We start from the raw sequence: 24620 nt of genomic DNA, 5'->3' as shown, positions 1-24620 counted from the left end.
TCTCTGTTGTTTTTTCCAGATTGCCCATTAATCCTACTTTCTCTGAGGCTAAAGAAATCCAGCATGTCCCCCACCAATTTTTATCGATGCACCATAGAGAGCATTCCGCCTGGATGCATAATTCTTTAGTAGGGCAACAGCTTTGCATATGACCACATGAAACTGCAGAGAGTTGTGAACACAACTCAGCGCAATACATCACAGGAACCAGCCATGCCTCTATGGGCTCTGTCTATACCTCTTGCTGCTTTAATAAAGCAGCCAGCAAAATGAAAGACCCCTTCCCACTCCAGACATTCTCTCTGCCCCCCTTCTCCTCCCGCTGGGCAGAAGATACATAAACCTTACCACTAGGATCAAGGACAGCTTCTATCCCTCTGTTATCAGACTTTTGAATGGACCTCTCACAATCTACATTGTTGAGATCTTGTTCTTTATCGTTTACCTGAAATGCACTTTTTCAGTAGCTGTTACTCTTTATTCTGCATTATTATTGTTTTACATAAATTTAGCTCAATGCACCATGTAGCAATTCAATCAATATAAACAATATGCATTAGACTTCTTTCACTGTACCTTGGTACATGTGAAAATAATAAACCAACACCAACACCTGTTTTTTGTGTGTCAGGCTATTGGACAAAGAACCATATTGAATTACATCAGCTCAACTCATGCATAATTCCAGTGGGTGATAGTAATTGACATTGGGGAAATCTTAAAGTTGTTCATCTAATTAAACAGATTGATTGAAACTGGCTTAAATTCTGTTGTAAATTGAACCTCCAATTCTGGCGTATACAATAACCACTTTGTTTTAAACATCAGTTGGAATATTTCAGGATTATATTATAGAAAACAATATTTATCTGAGTTGTATATTCCTTTTTATGTATGCTTTTTAATAGCAGTTGATCATAAATGTAAATGAGGCAGTTTTTTTCCATTCTCTCTTTTCCCCTGTATTATAAACACTGGTTCGCTTTTGTGTGATGTTCTACAAAGCTTGTTTAAAGGTGTAACATTCTTTGATTTGAGTAACTGAAACAAAGGATCATAGGAGCACCATTATACCATTCGGCCCATCGAGCCTGCTCCACCATTCAATCATGGCTCATTTATTTTCCCTCTTTTCCTGCCTTCTCCCCGTAATCTTTGATGCTCTTACTAATCCACAATCTATTAACCTCCACTTTAAATATACCCATATATTGTGGGCCGTATCCACAACTATTAACCTCCACTTTAAATATACCCAATGACATGGCCTTCCCCAGCTGTCTGTAGAAATAAATTCTACATATTCATCACCTTTTCTCTTCATCACTGTTCTAAAATTATGTCCTTCTATCCTGAGGCTATGGCCTCTGGTTCTAGACTCACCCACAATTTGAAATGTTCTTTCAATGCCCACTCTATATAGTCCTTTTAATATTCGGTACGTTTCAGTGAGAGATCCCCACTCATTCTTCTAACTTCGGCAACTATAAGCCCAAAGACATCAAATGCTGCTCAGACATTGACTCTGTCATTCAGAATTCAAGATTGCATAATGTCATTTGCAATACTCAAGTATAGTGCAGCATAAAATAATTGTTTCCATGGATCAAACGCAGCACAAACAAAACCACAAGAAGATAAAGAGCACAATAAATATAAATACATAAGTTAGTTTATTCATAAATTAATTGTATGCACATAAAGTGATACTTGATGAAGATCAAATTTCAAAGTAAATCTATTAACAAAGTACATATATGTCACTATATACAAGCTGAGATTAATTTACTTGCAGGCGTTCCTGTTCCTGAACCTGATGGTCTGAGTCCTGAGGCTCTTGTACCTTCTTACTGATGGCAGCAGTGTGAAGAGAGCATGTCCCGGGTGGTGAGGACCCTGATGATGGATGCTGTTTTCCTGCGACAACACTCCGTGTATACGTGCTCAATGGTGGAGAGGGCTTTACCCATGATGGACTGGGCCATATCCACAACTTTTTGTAGGATTTCCCATTTAAGGACATTGGTGTTTCCTTTGGTTGTGATGAAGCCAGTCAATATACTGTCTGCCACATATCTATAGAAGTTTGTTAAAGTTTTAGATGTCATGCCGAATCTTTGCAAGCTTCTAAGGAAGTAGAGGCACTGATATGCTTTCCTCATAACTGTACTTACGTGCTGTATATAAGCTGAACAGGGATGGGTTAGTAGGTGGTGGTATTGATCAGACTTACAGCTTGAGGAAAGGGGCCCAAAACTGTTCAAAATACTTCATATGTGCTCAATCAAATGCCTTATAAAGCCTTAGCATTAAATCCTTATTTTTATATTCCGTTTCCTCTTGAAATGAATGCTAACATTGCATTTGTCTTCCTCACCACTGACTCAACCTGTAAGTTAACCTCTCGGGGATTCTGTATGAGGACTCCCAAGTCCCTTTATACCTCTGATTTTTGAATTTTCTCCCCATTTAGAAAATGGACTGTGCCTTTATTCCTTCTACCAAAATGCATGACATTACACTTCCTGCACTGTATTCCATCTGCCACTTCTTTGCCCATTTTCCCAATCTGTCTAAGTCCTCCTGGAGACTCCCTGCTTCCTCAACACTACCGCCCATCCACCTATCTTTGTATCATCTGCAAACGTGAAACACGGTCCGAACACCAACCCCTGCAGAACACCACTAGTCACTGGCAGCCAGCCAGAAAAGTCACCTTTATTCCCACTCTTTGTCTCCTGCCAATCATCAATAGCCTATCCAGGCTAATATCTTTCTTTGTATTGAGCTTGTATCTTGTTTAGCAGTGTGGCACCTTGTCAAAGACCTTCGGAAAATCCAAGTAAACAACGTTCACTGACTTTCCTTTGTAAACCTACCTGTTATTTTTCAAAGAATTCCAACAGATTTGAAAGGCAAAATTTCCCCTGAATGAAACCACGCTGACATTGGCCTATATTATCGTGTGCCTCCACATACCCCGAAACCTCACCCTTAACAATGGATTCTAATACCTTGCTAACCACTGATATCTGCCCAACAGATCTATAATTTCCCATCTTTTTGTCTTCCTCCCTTCTTAAAGAGTAGAGTGACATTTATGATTTTACAGTCTTCTGGAAACATTCCAGAATCTTGTAATTCTTGATAGATCACTACTAATGTCTCCACAGTCTCTTCAGCAACCTCCTTAAGCACCCTGAAGTGAAGTCCATCTGGTCCATGAGAGTTATATACTCTCAGACTTCTCAGCTCCCCTTAGAAATAGCAACTACTCTCACTTATGCCCCCAAGACATGTGAATTTCTGCATGCTTGCTGGTATCTTCCACTGAGAAAGCTGCTTTAAAATATGTATTCAGTTTGTCCACCATTTCTTTGTTCCCCATTACTACCTCTCCAGTGTCATTTTCCAGCTGTCCAATGACCATTTCTGTCTCTCTTTTATTCCTTATACATCTGAAGAAAATTCCAGTATCCTCTTTTACATTCTTTCTTAGTTTACCTTCTCTCCCCTTTTTGCTTTTTTATTTGTTTTAATCTGGCTTTTAAAACCCTCAGAATCCTCTACTTTTCCACTAAATTTTGCTGTATTATATGCCCTCAGTTGTGGATAACTCAAGGATCTTTCTGAGCACGATGTGCCTAAGGTTAATTCCATCTTTCCCAGTGCTTTGGATGATCATGACAGACAGCTAGCTCTTTGCAACACTTGAATATCTGCTATCCTTCCTGGCACTTTTCACAGCCAACTACACCAAAAAAACAGTTGTATATTTAGTGACAGTGAAATCATTCTTTTTGCATACTAGTTGTCTTCTTTGTCTACAAAAAACATTTACTCTAATTGATAAATTTGTTTTATGTAATGCTCCTCACTGTGAACAATATTATGAGGTGTTATATAAATTCAATTTTCTATCTACAATAACTAATAGAATATATGATTTCATTACTCTTTTCCATTCAGATATATACAGTACATATAGATTTTTCATTTATCATCTTCACGCAAATAATCACAGATGTTGGCTTCTAATTGATAGCCATGGGATTTTATCAGGCTGCATTGGCGATACATTTCATTTAGTTTGAGACTGTTCTGATTATTATAATTTAATGAGATTTCCAACTGTCTGATCCCTTTGCAGTCAGCTGGTTTAATGTGTTTCATTGTGACTGTCTTTAAAAAGAAATTAAGTGCAGATGCATGACACTAACTCCAGTAAACTAAAGTAAATAAAGCAAATAACAAAATACTGTAGTATAATCTCTCAGGATTTGACAGACGTTTCCTTAGTCTAATGTTCCTTAGATATCAGGTTGCTAAGGTACAAAGTACAAGCAGAGAATTCAAATGAAATTCTTCATCTCCCAGAGGTACTAAGAAGCAAGGGGATGGTTGCATTTGTGTTAGACAAAAACACAGCTCAAAGGCAATCTATGAAAAAGGGACCAATACTGTTAAAGCAACAATCATGTAAGGAGTCAAGCTCTTAAACCTGCCTTTAACCTTTTCTCTAGTATTCTTTTATCCTATACAGGTGTATATTCCAAGACTGCAAAACATCCACACTAGTTAGACTCTGTGAATGTCATTTTGGCTTTTTGCCACTGAAGCATTAAGAGAATGGAAACCTGCAAAGAAAATATAATCAAGACTTATCTAGTAATAGCATTAGCATTATTTTTCAGTTAAGTTATCCCTTCTGTGGGTTGACACAATTATGAAAAAGCAGAATTGTTGAACGTTGTCACCGCGTACCAATACAATGGTAAAATGTATCAACATGATTGCAGTGTTCATAAAAATTAGCAGTACACTGTAGCTTGCTGGATATGATCTATTGCTGAGTATGTTTTGGGCATAATTGCTATATTCTTAAATCTGAAACAATTAATAATATGGGTGAGAACATAATTCAGCTAAGAATTCAGAAGCTCTTTATTATATTTCTCCCTTTTCATAAAATGTTGTGCAAAGTTTCCCCAAATTGAGCTTGCATTACATGTTGTTTTTTTAGATATCTCCATGCTCCCAGCAATTCAACAATGCCATTTAAAAACCTACCATCAATGGGAAAATCAGATCAGTTAACCAAACTATTCCCTGATGTATCTTCAGTTCTTAAGTTTTGAGGAAACTTGAAGGTTCTTTTTTCTCTAATAATAAGTATCCTGCAAGAAAATATATTGTTTAACCCAGTGAAAATGTTGAAAATGAACTATTGTCTTCTCTTAGTATTTCATCATTTCCAATTGTTTCTAGTGTGATGGATATTGACTTTCCAGGGCCCAAGAGGCCTATTGCTAACCTCAGCTTTCAACAGCATGACTTTTCCAAAGGGTCAGCTTTGTTTGTGACAAATTTAAACTTTTAACCAATATTCCTTGCTCAGCTTCTTCTTGTAAACAAGAACCAGTCTTCAGTTCTTAATGCAAATTGCAAGCGATAATCAGTCTGAAGTTAAAAGGACAGTTTTGCATACTGAACTATCTATAGAGCACAGGCTGCTGGCTCAAGCAATATGGTTTACAAAGTGAAATGACCACGCGATGTCTGTCTGCATGTGCTAAGCATTACACAAAGAGGTAATGTTCATTGGCCTACATCAAAACAGACAACTACAACTAAGTTATTTGCATCATTGTGGTAGCGATCAGGAACGGCTCCAGGAAAGACTTATTTTGTCACTTTGCACATCAAACATGGTCAGGGGTATTTGTGTACTCAGAGGGTTAACCCTCACATCATCCCTTTTGAGTGTCTGTTATTCTGACCCCAGAAGCTTTTAAACCATCTGTGTGAATTACTATGTTCCACCAAAAGTATCTGAAAAACATTGCTTGCAAGTAATGTCAACTAGAAGCAAACCAGTATAAATATTAGAAAGCATTAGGAATTGTAAAGAATGACAAAGAGAATGGCAGAATGACAGGGTGACAGAGAGAAGAACTAGAATTCATTCCTCTATCTTCGGTTTCTGTGATGGATAACTTGTTCAAGTGCAACTCATTGGTATATTCCTTTAGTTCATAGGATTTTTACCTGTGTTTGGAATTCTTTGTACTTTATAAATCTTTATGAAGTTGGAAAAATTTAATAAATCAGAAATCTTCTGTGAGTTTTAAATGTTTTTATTTAAGTTCAAATGTGTACCTTTAAAAATAAGATAAACTGTGTTAAAACTATCTTGTTAGCCGGAACTATCTCATTCTTGGTACACCTCATTGCAGGGACTAAACAGGGAAGTAAGCTAGACTTTGAAGAGTAGGCTAATAAGGTATAAGCTCCTTATAGTGAGAGTGCCTGTAGATATCTATATTGGATAGGACTTAAAATCTCCTTTGGAGTTAGAGGGCTTTGCCAACAATACTATCAGACTAGACAACACCTTTAAAAAAAGCAAAATAAGCAATAAGCAAAACAATCTATTTTGGCTTGAAGTCCATTCATTTGGTGTAGATTTTGCAGGGAAAAGCCAACAGTTCCGTTGAAAAGTGGTGATGAGTAATTCAGTTATGGTAATCCTCTGCCAGCTTAAGTGGGGAACCACTTTAAAAACTTGAAGCAAGTTAAAACCTGGTGGAGGGACATGTTTTCTATTCATTTGAAAGCAGAGGAATGGGTGCACAAGTTAAGTTTTGATTTCTATGAGGCTTTAGTTTACTTACAGTAAATGTTTTCAGTGTTTCAGAAACTTTGCAAATGTTTTGCACTTGTAATGTTTTACTTTTTAATGTTTCAATAATTTGAATATTTTGTATAAAGATTTGAATGTCAGAAGCATGCAGAATGCTTTGGCAAGTTTGACAGGCAACTCAGCTGCAGGCATTGACTCACTGTCAATGCCTGTTTCATCAATTCAGTTGCTGAAGTTGATTTTGCCTACCACTTGGCAAGAATTAATGAGAAGCCTGTAATGTAGGTCTGCTGAGCTTAGAACTGGCTATTGCCTCATTGGTTTCACAAGGTCTGCAAAGTCAGGAATAGACTACAAGTGTCTCATTACTGATTGGAAATTCTGGTTCATTGTTTACTTTATGGAGTGAAGGGATATATTCCTTCCAGTTCCCATTCTTTATGTAGTTCACCCATACCTACTGCTGCTTATTAACTAACTTCAGTTTCCAGTAAGGCTTGATTTTAAATTCCTCTGGAGCTCTCCAAGTTTTTTCCGATGTAATTTTCTCTTTCATTACAACTACCTGCAGCATTTGCTTTAGTCTACTCCTGGCACCTTGACTACTCTTAAATGTAATTGTAATCCTAACAAGGGTGATACCTTCAGTTGACAAGGAGGTTGCTGCTGGAATTACCTCCTTAAATCCCTCTATAAATATTTGTTCTCTCTTTAATGGGTATTTCTTTAACCACATTCTTTAATGTGGATTTATGTCAAATTGTGTTTGATAACCTGCTGGAATATATTACCATGGTGGAACACTGATTCATCAACTACAGGTGGATAGTAGGTGATAATGAAGAGTAGATTTCTTTGCCAGTATTTGATCCAACACTATAAGACTTCATTGGGTCTCAGCTTAATGCAGAGGACTCCATGTTCTTCTCTATTCTGCTTATATCACCACCATATCACATGAGTCTGTCCTATTAGTGGAACAAACTTTGTAATGGATTTTTTGATACAAAGTTTCAATTTCAAACACTGACATTTCCTTTCCTCCCACAGATGTTGCTCAACCCATTGAGTTCCTCCAGCAGAATGTTTATTGTTTGTGATGAAGTTGTTTGATAACTTGTCTATAATGTGCAATTCAATTATTCCTACTATATCAGGCTATTGCTTGACAAGATTATAGGACACCATCCTAACTTATCAACAAGTATTCACCCACCGGCCACTGCTTGACGTTTCCCTCACCAACCCACTAGTGGTAGAGGCACCCATATATACGTACGGTCCAAATATTGATAGGAATAACCACTGCACTATCCTTATGCCCTTGACATCATCCAATACATCATGAAGATTTTAGAAGATAATTTTGCCATGTCTGAATTGCATGCTTTATTTGATCATCTGTATGACTTGACTTGGTTTTTAAGCTGTCACTAAAGGCAACTTATGATGTGAGGAATTGGGTGTCTGAAGCAAAACCATTGCAAGCTTAAAGCTATATTTCAGATTACTGTGACTAAATTACTTTCAATTAGGAATTGCAGAAACATTTGTAACCATGAAGTCTTTATGAATTTATAACTTTTATAAAATATGACAAAATGGAACCTGTTTGATCCCAAAGTGCTCTGCTGGTTTGCACGTGTATGCTTTTTTCAATGGCAGGGTGTGTGTTGACAGCAGAGAAAAACAGGACACAGCTGCCGTGGGGGGCGGGGGTGCAAGATGGAGAACACTCAAGGCCAGATTGGCTCATTAAAGACAGATGTAACTCATTTAAAACAGATGCAGATAAGAAAGACATGCAATTAAGGTATGGAAAGACCTCAAAGGCATGATGGTGATGAATTACTGGACCCTAAATGTATCAAAATCTGTTTAGAGCTGCAAGATTGAAGTTACCTACCAATAACTTAATCTATGGAGGTAGACTTTCCCTTGCAAGTAATAAATGTGTATATAGTTTGATCCACTCTAAGTTTGTTGTAGTCTGTTACTGTATATTACAAGACCTAGCTGAACGGAACCACCCTAAATATTCATTCTCCCCGTCATTGGTAGCAGTGACTACATTGTGTAGTGTCTACAAAACTGCTGTTTTTTTATCTGGTTCAGATCGACAACTACTTCCAAGTGCATAACCTCTGAACAATGAAAAGCAAGGGTAGCAGGCACATGGGAATACTGCCACCTCCTGTGGACTTCCCTCCCTGTTTTCCACCATCCTGGAACTCTCTCTCCAACACTGCCCTGTAGTACCTTTATCAGAAATACTACAGTGCTCACCACCACCTTCTCAAGGGGAATTTGGAATGGTTAATAATTCTTGTAATGCTCACATCCAGACAAGTGAGTGATTTTTTTAAGCTTAAGGCTATCCTTTCTTATCAAGATTCAACATAGAGTGTCTGTGTGTGGTGTAAGACCAATCAGATCTCAGTTAAAATGGTAGTATTCAGACCCAGCACGACAGTCACTCTTCATGGAAGGACTGAGTTCGTGCAGCTGCTGTCCTCAATGCTACCAAGAGGATGTTTTCTAAATTCTGATATTTATGTGATTATTGGACAGTAGGTTAAATTGGTCTCCTTCAGTTTTCAGTGTTTTCTTTCTCATTGCCGATTGGTGGGTGGGCGATATGTTACTTTTATGCAAGGAGGAGTTTGGGGTTTGATGTTCTAGCTGCCATTTTCCGTGTGGGCGATCTGTTAGTTTTTTGTATGAGGGAATGTGTGGGTGTTCTGGGGCTTGCAAGTTTTGTTTATTTTTATTGTTCATGCATGGGGAGGGGGCAGGAGTGACGTCTTTTCTTTCAACAACACACATAGTCATTCTGTATTTCATGGCTATTTGGAGAAGGCAAATATCAGACTTGTACATGCATACATGTACATGCATAATTTAGCATGCCCATGAAATTCACTGATCAGTCGAAGAGTACATTGACAATAAAATGAACCTTTGAACCTTCAAACAAATAAAATGCCACACAGGCTGGGAATCTGAAATAAAAAGAGACAATGCTTTAACCACTCAACAGTTTGGATGGTATCTGTGGAAAGAGAATCAGAGGTAATGTTTCAAGCTGAAGATCCTTCATCAGAATTGGGAAGGAAACAAAATGGATTCCATAGCTAGCAAGCTTTATATTTGAACTCTTCACATACAGAGAACTTTAGTGAGGCAGACTACTCTTTCTAATGGGGACTCTCAAGGAGGTGCTCATGGCGTGAGACACACTTCGGCTTCGCTCCGTTCCTTTTACTTCTTTTACCCGTAATCACCCTTAACTACCTTATTTATACCTACACTAAAGGGGTTTATATTGCAGATATATTCTCTGAGCCTTGATTTTAGTTTGTTGGAAATGTATACCAGAGCACGAGAAGCTAAAGACGGGAAAGATTCTAACGGCAATGGAAAAAAAGATGGTGACGCTGAACTATCTAAGCAAGCCCCTCTAACTTTGGGTGCAATTTCGAAGCTTCTAGATGATAAACTAGATGAAAAACTAACGGCAAAAGTCAGCCGAAAATTCTCCTCGCTTGAAGGAGTTTTAAAGACGGTTGAAGACGGTTGAAGACAGTACTCTTACTAATGATAAACATGTTGTAAAAGTTTGGTTATTTGTCTAACATCACAAATTAATGCATTAGTCACCTACCTCATGTGACATATGGTTTATCCAGATGTGGGCATTAATTCTGTTGATTAATAAAGTGTAATAAATGACATCTTTGGCACCCTTTACATTTAATATCCTACTGATGCTATTTTAACATTTTTTAATAATTGTTGATGAAACATAAAGCAGAATATGCAGGGTTTTCTTGAACTGCATGAGTTCTTCATTTCTTAGTTTTTTTTGTAACAGTGGTGTGCGATGGAGATGGAAACAGCAAAATTCAGCTGTAATGTTAAATGAAAAATGAAGCTGTCATTGCAGTCAGTTTGACTAATCCTAATATTCTCTTTGTGCTGAGAAAACAAAAGGAGTTCAGCCTAGACAGTAAAAAGCATCTCCAAGAGGCACATTGAGATAAATGGGATAAAGATCCAATCACGCTTCAGGTGAAGAGCAAACACATCTGTGTATCTCAAGAATGTCCTGTGTGAGCAGTTTTCAGAAACAATGCTTATAAGGTCAAAGTACCACATATAACCTCTGAACAAACTAGACATTTAGTGTACTAAAATGTATAGTGAATGTTACATTCAAGACAGAATTCCAGATTCGCTGTAATTTATTTTTGTACCTGAACCATATTTAATTAAAATCAGCATACTTGCAAAGCTTTTGGATTTGTATTGGGGTAGGAGATGGAGAGAAATTTGAGGATTGTTTTGGGAAATCGTGAAAAAATGTAATGTTCTTATGAAATGATCATCAGGCGTTATTAGGATCTTATCAAAAAAAGCTCAGATAAGTTATCACTTGATTTTCACCTGTTTGAAAGCAAACGACTAAAATGCGACCAAGTGGCCATTACTGTAAGTCATTTTTGGGCTGCTAATTTTCATTTCTGGTGAAGGTGCTCTTTTTTATGTATACTATGCATGGTTACAAACTGATGTATAATTTCTTTGTTCCAGGTGAAATTTGTGCTTTCAAGATTTACAGTCAGGATGTGCCTTTTGAAGCTGTGGTGTTAAACAAGACATCTGGGGAAGGTTTGCTGCGGGCAAAAAGTCCAATCAACTGTGAGCTTCAGAAAGAATACACATTCATCATTCAAGCATATGACTGTGGAGCCAGACCTAGTGGAACTTACTGGAAAAAATCACACAAGTGCGTAACTTCCCCTGATATAGTTGGGATCAGTTGTTACTTAGAAACATAGAAAACCTAGAGCACAATTCAAGCCCTTTTGCCCACAAAGTTGTGCCGAACATGTCCCTACCTTAGAAATTACCGGGCTTACCTATAGCCGTCTATTTTTCTAAGCTCCATGTACCTATCCAAAAGTCTCTTAAAAGACCCTATCGTATCCGCCTCCACCACCGTTGCCGGCAGCCCATTCCACGCACTCACCACTCTCTCCTCTGTAGCTACTCCCCAGCACCTTAAACCTGTGTCCTCTTGTGGCAAACATTTCAGCCCTGGGAAAAAAGCCTCTGACTATCCACACGATCAATGCCTCTCATCATCTTATACACCTCTATCAGGTCACCTCTCATCCTCCGTCGCTCCAAGGAGAAAAGGACGAGTTCACTCAACCTATTCTCATAAGGCATGCTCCCCAATCCAGGCAACATCCTTGTAAATCGCCTCTGCACCCTTTCTGTGGCTTCCACATCCTTCCTGTAGTGAGGCGACCAAAACTGAGCACAGTACTCCAAGTGGGGTGTGACCAGGGACCTATATAGCTGCAACATTACCTCTTGGCTCCTAAATTCAATTCCATGATTGATGAAGGCCAATACACCGTACGCCTTCTTAACCACAGAGTCAAACTGCGCAGCTGCTTTGAGTGTCCTATAGACTCGGACCCCAAGATCCCTCAGATCCTCCACACTGCCAAGAGTCTTACCTTTAATACTATGTACTGCCATCATATTTGGCCTACCAAAATAAACCACTTCACACTTATCTGCATTCAACTCCATCTGCCACTTCTCAGCCCAGTTGTGAGACGGAATTGAGGCACAGAATATACTGATAGGAAATGGCCTGGAAATGTAGCCTATTTTCACTTAAACATTGCAATCTTCCAGTGACGTATTTCATATTTTATATCAATGCCAAGTTTTATCGATCTCAAATGACATTCTGAGAGCCTTAAATGAAATTAAAGTTCAGTAACTGTTCCAAATAGGCAATGTTTAATTAGCAACACACTTTACATCCATTAGTTAAATAACAATGATCAGCACTGTTAAAAGACATCAACGTAGAGTGCTTAGTGTCAACATTAAGTTTAGATTCCCTCCCTGGGGCCCATGGACCCTCGTTTAATTGTGGGGATCCATCACATTAAAAAAATTTGGGAATCCCCTAGTTTAGAAAGACATTGAATAGTTCACTAATTAAAATTTCAGACTTTACAATACAATTCACTTGCAGTCAGGAGCTTTGAATCTATTGATTGAATCTGCATCCATAAAAATATTACATGGAAAATTAATGCTCCTTGTAAACAAAAATAAGGCAAGGCTTTTCCCTCTTTAATGTATATCCTGATGCATAGTACTTCAGTGATGTTTTGCTCTGGAGGAATGATTGAACCTACTATTTTGAGAGAACTAATATGTGTGTAGATTCTGCAGAGTAATCATTGCAAAGTTAATGATTAATTTACTCGTTCCTCCACAAATGGTGAATAGCCTGCTCAGTGGTTTCAATAGTTTCAGCTTCATCCAATTCTTAACTGTGTAGAGCCAGGTCCAGCACCTATTTCTAACAAGCACCACATAACATAAAAATGTTAAGATAGATCGATAGTCATTTGCAGTTGTTCAACTGATGGATGTGGGTAATTCTTTGAGCCCATGGCATCATTAATTGATAGCTACCATAATTTTTTTTTTCACTATCTGGAAAAAAAAGCTTGAAATGCTCATTCAATCTTCATTTGCCAGTTTCTCCATTCTGCTTAGACTCTGCTGATTTCATTGATGGCAGTTAGTGAAAGTGTAAAACAAATTGGAATACTTAAATATAAACAGTTGCAAAGAGAATTATCTGCTCTGTAGAATATTCCAACTCCACTTCCTCTAAAAGCTTTGCTCCAAAATGCTTAATGATCTCACCAGAGCAGATCAAAGCAAATAGTATTTTTGTTTGTTGAATTATTCTAGCCCCTTAAGATGCTGTTTTCTTGCAATTGTTTGAAAACAAATATTCCATAAACATTTTGAATTTTCTCAATTGCTTTATGGAAAATACTTGTCAACTATATATGTGCATTTATTGTAACTGTACAGATATAATAGAAGCATCATAATAATATTTGTGTTAGTTGGAATATTGCTTATTTACAGAGCACTAAAGTTGATGCCATGTTTTTCCAGGGCAGTGGTACACATTCAGGTGAATGATGTCAATGAATATGCACCAATGTTCAAAGAGACGGTGTACAAAGGTGTGATCACAGAAGGGAAGCTGTACGATAACATACTGCAGGTGGAAGCAGTGGATGAGGATTGCTCTCCTCAATACAGCCAGATTTGTAATTATGAAATTGTTACACCTGATGTACCCTTTGCAGTTGATAGAAATGGTGAGTTCAAACAGAATGAAGTTGGGTTAATTTAACACTAATTTAAAAATAATTTAAACAATATTTATCATCTTTACTCAAATGTTCATGTTACGGTTTTTGCTCCACCTCAGCATCCCACAACAAATGGTGAAAGGCCTAGAAACAATAAAAAAGTACAGAACTAGTAGTCAATTAGACAACAACACACACAAAATGCTGGGGGAACACAGCAGGCCAGGCAGCATCTATAGGGAGGAGCACTGTCGACGTTTCGGGCCAAGACCCTTCATCAGGACATGTCAATTAGACATGTTGTGGTTGATGAGAGAAGGACAGCAAAGATTTACAAATCACATCTAACTAATGATAGTGTTTTTTAATGAAGTATTACTGTGGTTTAGTGAAGGAAATTGAATTGATCTATTACAAATAAAATTCCAAAAAAGTACCATGATGACACAATAGAGTTGAGATCACAGTTAAAGGTCATAGAATAAATGAGGCTGCAGGAGTATAGATCAGAAAGTTGGCAAAGATGATTAATAAAAGGTTTAATTCTTGGAAGGGAGGAAGCAAAGTTTGGAGTTTGTTACTAGGACAAATTACATTCTTAAAATATTGCCAATGTTTTAAACATTTGGAACAGGGCTTTATTTCCAAAATAAAAAAATGATAAGTCAAGACATCAGGTGTAAATGGATAAAACAAAACACAGCAGTAGTGGGTGGGTGGAGTGGGCATATTGCATAGATGGAAGGAGAAATCTCATGGATTAAACATCTTCAGTTGCCTAGATGGAAGGAGAAATGTCATGGATTAAACTCCTTCAAGATGAAGGTGAAATTATCACATCTTGGAAAAGTGGCAGATTAAAAAAAAGTTGAGGGCATTGCAGTCAAATCAATCCCTCATACATGTATTAATGGCTGTCTTCTTGAATCTTCCCACAGTTCTATCAGGGATTTACAGAGTTGAAATCCAGTGATGAGCATATATTGAAGATATATTTCCCAGTTCAATAAAAGTTTGATTTTGTTTCACAGAGGCGTTGAGTCATACTACATGGAAACCCACCTTTTGCCTGATTGGTCCATGCCACACAAGGTTCCCAACTGAGCTAGTCCACTTTCACTCATTTGACCCCTGTCCGTCTAGCTATTTCTTACCCATGTACCTGTTCAAATGCCTGTGAAATGCAGTTAACGTACCTGCCTCAAGCACTTCTTCTTGCAGCTTACTTTATATACTGACCAAGATCTGGGTGAAAAGTTGCCGCTCAGTTTCCCGTTAAAGCTCTCTCTCCTCACCCTAAACATATGCCATCTACTTCTTGATTCCGCAACCCTGGGAAAAAGTTTGAGTGTATCCACCCTATCTATGCCAATCACAATTTTATACAGCCTTTCAGATCGCCCTTCATTCTCCTCTGCTCTGATGATTAAAGTCCCAAACTGCTCAGGCTTTCTTCATACCTTAGTCCCTTGAGGTCTGACAACATTGTCGTAAATCTCCTTTGTGCTCTTGGGTAGAACCTGCAGATACAAGTGTGTCCAAGCGCCTGGTATCCAGTGGTGGTTGAGCACTGGGGTTTGGGATGTGCTATCAGAATATTCTATGTAAGTGCCAAGTTTTTATTTGATGGCGTTTAGGATGGGGGTATGTGCAATCAAGTGTGAGAGAACATTGCACTTTTAATTAAATCCCAGATTCACGAGAGACTAGTTTTCTCACAAATTAAATTTAACTCATCTGGTATGCAGGTTATTTGCAAATTTATGATGAGTTTCTCAACTAGTATTTTGTAAATATGAGGTAACAAACACAACAAGGGAATTACTGGTTCATTGCTTTATTGGCATATATTTCTTTCCTGACTTAAAATAATACGTTCAGAATTTTAAATTGTAGCATAAAGTTAGGATTATATTTGAAAAATGATGAACTGTTAATATTTATTCTATTGTACGAACAATAATTCCATTGGTTTTACCAGGTATTATCAGGAACACAGAGAAATTGAGCTATGACAATGAACACCAATACAAGTTCATGGTAACAGCGTATGATTGTGGCCAAAAGGAAGCGTCAGAAGATGTATTAGTTCACATTGAAATTAAGCCAGTTTGCAAGCCTGGCTGGCAAGGTAAGACTTTTAATGTGTTTTGCCATTATTCACACTGCATTCAAATGAAGAAAAATACTTGTGGACAGAAATGTGACTGAAAATAAAAGGAAATCTATTTCTGCCAGAGGCTATAATCATGTTTTTGAGGCACTGTCAACTGGGTTAACATTATTTTGGGCAATGAACTGCTCATTAGCACAACTCTTATTGAAATTGACCACAACTATTGAGAAAAAATAAGCACTATGCAAGAAATTGAATTTGCTGGACATCTGAAATAAAAACAGAAGGGTCTACAAATTACACAGACAGTGTCTGTGGTGGAACAAATAATTAACAGCGGTCTTCAAAGACCTTTCATTGGAGCCAGAAAAACATAGAAATCACATATTTAAAATTGCAGAGAATGAATGTGATGGAAAAATTAAAGTATTTTCTATTACCGGATAAAGACAAATAGAGAATGAATTACTCAAATGGCAAAAATACTGGCTGAGAGATAGTCATGAATGTTTAATATTTGAAATTATAGTTTATGTTTATATTATAGAATGGTCTGACAGGATTTATTTTCGGTTGATTCATTATTAATTGGAGTGTGTCTAGTCATGCTTTTTATTTGTGGAGGCAGTCAGCAAGACTAAAATCCTACAATGAATTGTTCACCTATGGTACTTTTGTCCTAATTTATCAATTATTGGCATTTACAGTGTAATAAACAAACATGTAAAATATAGACTGTAAATCAACGTTACAGTCTTTAGTTTATTGCTTTCTATTGTAAATGAATGTCGTATGCAGTCTCCATTCTGGGCACCGGACAGAATGTTCTCTGAGGATTTTTCTCGGAGGCTTTTAAACTACATAGATTTCCCTTTATTCTTGAATATATTCTTCACATTACAAGTGCATAATATCATTTTGCATCATATGGAATGCCATAATTTGAGGAAAATTGATTACCTAATCAAGTCCATTATCCCCAAAGGTCCCCTTCATTGTGGCTAAAGGAGATGACTGTATTTTACTTTAAGGAGATAAAAGGATGAATACATGAAAAAGAATTTAGCATGACTGTTTAGAAACACTTGAAATGTTTCAGTAAAATCATTTGAGTTTCTTCTCATTGGGAAGTTGGGCTCGTTTACATCCACTCAATTTTGAACATAAGTAGTTCATTTACAGATTATTGATCAAAGCAACAAACCCAAACTAAAATATATGAGCGAATAGTTTGAAATTCTCATGTGATGAAGGGTCATAATGAAGTGTCTTGGCCTGAAATGTCAACCTTTTATTCCTCTCCATAGATGCTGCTGAGTTCCTCCATCAATTTGTGTGTGTTATTCTGAAATTCTTATATGCATGGTCCCAGAGAAATCTTAACCACGATGGTGGTCCGTTAAAATGAATAAGATGTTATTTTTCAAAGAAAATTGGAACTTAAGTTTTTAGAATTTATTTTTAATTTTATGTAAAAATGAGTTGGAGCCCTATTTTTTCCAGAATAGTTTTACAACTACAGTTTAAAAATGACTATAACTGTTTGACTTCAAGTATTAATAATATTGCAGTATTTCATTTTAATGCAGTATGAAGTGATACATTTTAAGAGCACTAATGAGGCTAGGGATATGCACCATGAATGATAAAGTCTTGGGGAATATCGAGGAACAGAGGAACTTTAGAGTACAAGTCGATAGATCCTCCATGGTGGCAGTATGGATAATTAACTTGGTTAGCAAGGCATATGAGATTCTGTCTTTCATTAATCAAGACATTGTGTACAGAAGCAAGTCGGTTATGCTCCAATTCTATAAAGCCTTGGTCAGACCTTAGAATCTGACCAAGAAGCAGTCCAGTTATGAGGTGACTCTGGAGAAGTTATGTCTGTTCTCCCTGGAGTGGAGGTGGTTAAGAAGGGATATAAAAGAATAAGGGTAGACTGCATGACACTTCTCCCAGTATTAAAGGCAGATAAAACTGATGGGCATTAGTTTAAGGTAAAGGTGATTGATATGAGGGAGATCATCTTCACCCAGAGAGCAGTAACTGCATGGAATGTACTGCCTGAGAGAATGGTTGAAGTTGGGTCACTGACAGTATTTAAAGGGAGTTTCAATAAGCTCTTGAATTTCTTTGGCGTAGGGGCCAAGTGTTAGGTGAATGGATTAATACAGTACGATGCCCACCAGTCACCGTGAACAAGTTTGGTTAAATAGCTTGTGGCCTTGCTGTATTATTTTATGATCTCATGTTACTATTACTTATAAATCATTTGGATTAATTTTACAAAAGGGTAACATTATTTTGTTAGATTTATTAAAATGCGAGAAAACTCAAGTTATCTTCTTTTTAACAGGCTGGAATAAACGTGTTGAATACAAGTCTGGCTCTGGCAGTAAAGTATTGCTTCCCAGAATCCACCTGGAGACCTGTGGTGAACCCGTATCTTCTGTGCAGACCACAATAGAACTTCAGACCAGCCATATTGGAAAGGGATGTGATCGGGACACATATTCTGAGAAATCCTTACAAAAATTATGCGGTATGTGACAAATTAACTACAATGTTGACCAGAAGTGTCTCCAGTCCTTTCATACTTCATCCCCAGCCCCGTACTTAAATTTGTTACATGCTAATCAGCACATTGTGATATACAGATAAGAGCAAATCTGCAGATGCTGAAAATCAAGGCAGCACACACAAAATGCTGGAGGAACTCAGCGAGCCAGGCAGCATCTATGGAAAAGAGTAAACAGTCAACGTTGATTATGACATACAGTGGCACCATGTGATATAATTTTCTTGCCTTAAAAATTCTAGGTTCATGGGCATACATTTTCATGTTTCTTTAATGCCCCTGGTTATCTGACATTCAAGTCATTCACAGTCGAAACTACAGTTAGCAAAAGGAGAACTGCACAACTCATGTCAACCATACTCACTCCTCTATTGTAGAAAGAAGCTTTGTCATTTTTCCTTACTGTTCTAATATGATTTTTAACATATCATTTCATCTGCTGTGATACTTATCTTTTTTCTAACAGTGCTCCCAGATGCAGGATATAGGGGGAAATATAGACTTACATTCACCAGTGTATATTAACATAAATTTTAGTCACATCCTGTGTGTCAGAGCTGAAAATGGAATGCTTTCTTTTTATTGTCATCTAGAGACGGCATTAGTATTTTTCCCAGAGATCTTGGTTAAAGATGCAAGCCTGAATTCCCACCATTTGCAGCAGAATGCCGCCTTTTAAAGTGCATCTCATAAATAGATTGATATGGATCCTTTCATATCTCACCAACAATCCTTAATCACTCTCTGAAACAGTATGCAGATTTATTCTGAATTTGCTGAATTATTGTGCCTTCATAGCACATATCTGAAAAGCACTTAATTGAATTGCTCCAATCATGATTTATTTCAGTCCTTTATAGATGTCATACAGGTATTGTCCTGTCTAAAGAATGAAATGTTAGAATTCCAACCACATCAAAAGGATTTCCAGGCATGCCTCATCAGACAAATGGCACAGATGTGTTTAGAAATATACACTCGTTAACCAGTGGGTTAATATACTGTACTGTAGCGATGTGCTACACACAGCGCTGAAATAACGACACGCAGTTGGAAGTCGTTTCGAGACTAGTTTATTCAAACTTCGTGGCGCTGGCATTTAATCCCTAGCGCCCGCCCTCTCCGGGCGGAAATTACATCAGAGGTGCATTACCAAAGTCTCCCCCCCGGCGCTGGCTATTTGTGAGCCAGTTCGCCTGCGCAGAAAGTGGGTCGCCACATAACCCCCCACCCCAGAACCGGCGATACACCCCCAATGTCCACAGTCTGGATCAGCCTCTGTTTGGGAGGTCTGCCTCTGCGCCGCGGTGCCGGAAACTCGACCGGCTGCGTCAAGTCCACATGGGCTGGTTTGAGTCAGTCCACTGTGAAAACCTCCTCTTTCCCCCCAATGTCCAGAACGTACGTGGACCCGTTGTTGTTGATCAACTTAAACGTCCCCTCGTACGGCCACTGTAGCGATGCCCGGTGTCCACCCCTTCGTACAAACACAAACTTACAGTTCTGCAGGTCTTTGGGTACATGGGTCGGGGTCCGTCCATGCTGTGAAGTTGGTACGGGGGCCAGGTTGCCGAGCCTTTCGCGTAGCCTGTCAGGACTGCTGTGGGTTCTTCCTCTTGCCCCCTTGGGGCTGGTATGAACTCTCCCGGTACGGCCAGGGGTGCGCCGTACACCTACTTGGCCAACGAGGCGTGCAGATCCTCTTTGGGCGCTGTGCGAATTCCTAGCAGGACCCAGGGAAGCTCGTCCATCCAGTTAGGACCTCTCTGGCGGGCCATGAGAGCCAACTTCAAGTGACGGTGGAAGCGTTCCACTAGGCAGTAGTGTGGTGTAGCTGCATTCCCAACAGGCTGGCCACAGCCGACCACAGGCTGGAGGTGAACTGGGCGCCTCTGTCGGAGGTAATGTGGGCCGGTACCCCGAAGCGTGCTACCTAGGTTGCAATCAGTGCTCAGGCGCAGGAATTTGCAGATGTGTTGGTGAGCGGGACCGCCTCTGGCCACCTCGTGAACCAGTCTACCATAGTTAGGAGGTACTGCGCTCCTCAGGACACTGGTAGGGGGCCCCACGATATCCACATGAATGTGGTCGAACCTCCAGTGGGTGGGTTTGAACTGCTGCGGTGGGGCTTTAGTGTGCCGCTGCAACTTGGCTGATTGGCACTGCGCGCACATTCTGGCCCATTCACTGACCTGCTTGCGAAGTCCGTATGGAGTCGAAAACTCGCCACCTCCAGGCTGCCGGGACGATGGGGTGAGGTTGGCTGGTAGCCACGTCGCACAGGAGGGTCCTCTCACCTGGGCCTACGAGAAAGTCCTGCAGCTGCAAACCCAAGACTGCGGTCCTGTAGCTGGGCATCTCGTTGTCTGCCTGCTGCGCCTCCGCCAGTGCTGCATAGTCCACCCCCAGGGACAGGGCCTGGACAGCTGGTCTGGAGAGTGCGTCCGCCACGACGTTGTCCTTCCCCGAGACATGTTGGATGTCCGTTGTGTACTCAGAGATGTAGGACAGATGTCGCTGCTGGTGAGCCAACCAGGGATCGGACACCTTCGTGAACGCAAAGGTCAATGGTTTGTGGTCCGTGAACGCAGTGAACGGCCTGCCTTCTAAGAAGTACCTGAAATGCCGGATTGCCAGATACAGTGCCAACAGCTCCCGGTCGAAAGCACTGTACTTGAGTTCAGGTGGTCGTAGGTGCTTGCTGAAGAATGCCAGGGGTTGCCAGCACCCCTCGATAAGCTGCTCCAGCACCCCACCGACTGCTGTGTCGGATGCGTCCACCGTGAGGGCGGTCGGAACGTCCTTTCTGGGGTGCACCAGCATCGCGGCATCTGCCAAGGCTTCCTTGGCTTTAATGAAAGCGGCCGCGACCTCCTTGTCCCAAGTAATGTCCTTGCCTTTACCCGACATCAGGGTGTACAAAAGGCGCATGATACGGGTTGCTGAGGGGAGGAAACGGTGGTAGAAGTTCACCATACCAACAAACTCCTGCAGGCCTTTGACCATGTTGGGCCGGACAAAGTGGTGGATCGCATCTACCTTGGCGGGCAGAAGTGTTGCCCGGTCTTTGGTAATCCTGTGGCCCAGGAAGTCGATGGTATCGAGACCGAACTGGCATTTGGCCGGGTTGATCGTGAGGCCAAAATCACTCAGGTGGGAGTAGAGCTGGCAGAGGTGGGACAGATGCTCCTGACGACTACTGCTGGCTATAAGGATGTCATCCAAATAGATGAACACGAAGTCCAGGTCGCGTCCCACCGCATCCATTAGCCGCTGGAACGACTGTGCGGCATTCTTCAGGCCAAACGGTATTCGGAGGAACTCGAACAGGCCGAACGGGGTGATAAGTGCTGTTTTGGGGATGTCTTCAGGGTGCACCGGGATTTGATGGTATCCCCAGACGAGGTCAACTTTGGAAAAGATTCTTGCCCCGTGCAGGTTTGCTGCAAAGTACTGTATGTGCGGCATGGGGTAGCGGTCTGGAGTTGTAGCCTCGTTCAGTCTGCAGTAGGAGGCCCATGGGCTGTCGGACCTCCGTACGATCCCCAATTCCTCCATCCTCTTGAACACCTTCTCCGCCAGGCGGAGCTTTTCTGGGGGGAGCCTTCGTGTGCGGGCGTGGAGGGGTGGTCCCTGGGTCGGAATGTGGTGCTGTACCCCGTGTCTGGGCGTGGCTGCCGTGAACTGCGGTGCCAGAATCGATGGAAAGTCCGCCAGGATTCTGATGAATTCGTTGTCCGACAGCGTGATGGGGTCCAGGTGTGGGGCCGGCAACTTGGCTTCACCCAGGGAGAATGTCTGGAAAGTCTTGGCATGTACCAGTCTTTTCCCTTGCAAGTCGACCAGCAGGCTGTGAGCTCGCAAGAAGTCCGCCCCCAGGAGTGGTTGGGCCACGGCGGCCAGTGTGAAGTCCCACGTGAACCGGCTGGCGCCGAACTGCAGCTGCACTATGCGGGTGCCGTAGGTCCGTATCGTACTGCCGTTTGCAGCCCTCAGGGTGGGTCCTGGCTTCTTGTTGCAGGTGTCGTACCCCATCGGGGGCAAGACGCTGATTTCCGCTGCGGTGTCGACCAAGAAGCAACGTCCTGACTGTTTGTCCCAGACGTATAAGAGGTTGTCCTGGTGGCCTGGTGCCATTGTCATTAGCGGCAGCTGGTCCTGGCCCTGGCCCTTGCAGTGCGGGCGACAACGGCGGGCTTTTGTGCCCCACCGCTGGTGGTAGAAACACCACTGTTCACTGGCCTCCTCACTCCTGCCTCTGTGTTGTGTGCGTCCCCCTGCCGGGCCTGGTCTGGTTCACTGTTGGGCGCGTGGCCTGGTAATCTGATCGACGGACGCCACGCTCTCCCTCTTGGCTTTCCACAGCACGTCTGCCCAGGCCGCCACCTTCCAGGGGTCGCTGAAATCTGCGTCGGCCAGCGGCAGATATATGTCCTCGGGCAGTTGCTTTAGGAACGCTTGCTCGAACATGAGGCAGGGCTTGTGTCCGTCAGCCAGGGCCAGTGTCATCCAATGTCCACACTTTTGAAAGTCCAATAACCTGACTGTACTTCTACTCCCAGCTTATAGGCAGCACCAGTGCTGAGGACCAATAAGATATAATCAAGGGAGCTTACAGGACTCCTTTGAGTCGGTGGACTGGACTATATGCCCAAGTTGTCACCATCTTCATCAAGACCTTTGTGGATAGTGTGTGCCTTCAAGTGCACACCGGACATACCTGAATCAAAAGTCTTTGATGAACCAGGACATTTGTAGTCTGCTGTGGGCCTATTCTGTGACATTCAAGACCAGTGATTTTGAAATACAGAAAAGTCTAGATACACATATGGAAGGTGAGAAGACAATTCTAACTGAGGTTAGAAAATGAATCAGATGCATGGCAGTTCTGGCAGAGTTTGCAGGCCATTACTTTCTAAAACAAACCTAATATCATGGATGTCTGTGATGATTCATTCCCAGATTAGCTCAACACCTTTTATGCACGCTTTCAAAGAGAGAATAAGACTACCCCTGTGCGAATCCCTGCAACATTTGGTGACCCTGTGATCTCTGTCTTGGAGGCCGACATCAGATCATCTTTCAAGAGTGTGAACCCTTGGAAGGCACCAGACTGGCGTACCTGGTAGGACACTGAAAACCTGTACCAACCAAGTGGTGGGAACGTTCAAGGCCATCTTCATTCCCACCTGCTTCAAAAGGATGACAATCATACCAATAAGCAGAATGACCTGCCTCAATGGTTATCACCCAATGGCACTTACATATACTGTAATGAAGTGCTTTGAGAGGTTGGTCATGACTTGAGTCAACTCCTGCCTAAGTAAGGACCAGGATCCATCACAATTTGCCTATCGCCATAATATGACTACAGTTGATGAAATCTCACTGGCTTTGGATCACCTTGGCGATACATCAGGCTACTGTTTGTTGATTACAACTCAGCATTCATCACAATTACAAACTCAATTCTAATCAACAATCTCCAAACCCTGGACCTCTGTACATCCCTCTGCAACTGGATCCTTGACTTCACCATCCATCTGGAGACCACAAACTGAATGGATCTAAAATAACATCTTCTCTTCTCTGACAATCAGCACTGTTGCACCCTCAAGGATGTGTGCTTAGCCCACTGCTCTACTCTCTACACCTGTGACTGTGTGGCTAGGCACAGCTCAAACACCATCTATAAATTTGCCGAAGACACAACTGTTGTTGCAAAATTTCAGATATTGACGAGTCGGCATACAGGAGTGAGAGAGAGATGTCGCAGCAATGAACTTGCACTCACATCAGTAAGACCAAGGAAATGATTTTGGACTTCAGGAAGCAGAATTGGAAGGAACACACAACAGTCCTCATTGAGGGATCAGACTTGGAAAGGATTTCCAAGTTTCTAAGTGTCATTATATCTGAGGATCTGTCCTGGGCCAACATATTGATGCAATTGCAAAGAAGGTATGACGGTGGCTGAATTTCATCAGCAGTTTGAGGAGAATTGGTATGTCACCAGACACTCGTTAATTTCTACAGATCTACAATAGAGAGCATTCTGGCTGGTAT

General features: G+C 40.8%; 1 protein-coding gene across 1 annotated transcript in view; it reads left to right on the top strand.

Moving 5' to 3' along the window:
• Positions 1-24620, top strand: part of clstn2a (calsyntenin 2a) — a 550354-nt gene that overhangs the window by 409809 nt on the left and 115925 nt on the right. Inside the window, exons 4-7 of the mRNA XM_073040910.1 lie at positions 11237-11432; positions 13655-13863; positions 15839-15988; positions 18333-18518. Of these exons, the coding sequence (XP_072897011.1) occupies positions 11237-11432; positions 13655-13863; positions 15839-15988; positions 18333-18518 (741 nt within the window). The remainder of the gene's footprint in view (positions 1-11236; positions 11433-13654; positions 13864-15838; positions 15989-18332; positions 18519-24620) is intronic.

Source organism: Hemitrygon akajei, chromosome 3 (genome assembly GCF_048418815.1).
Source record: "Hemitrygon akajei chromosome 3, sHemAka1.3, whole genome shotgun sequence".
Lineage (NCBI taxonomy): Eukaryota > Metazoa > Chordata > Chondrichthyes > Myliobatiformes > Dasyatidae > Hemitrygon > Hemitrygon akajei.
The sequence above is the reverse complement of the archived record's forward strand: the minus strand, read 5'-3'. Positions and strand labels throughout refer to the sequence as shown.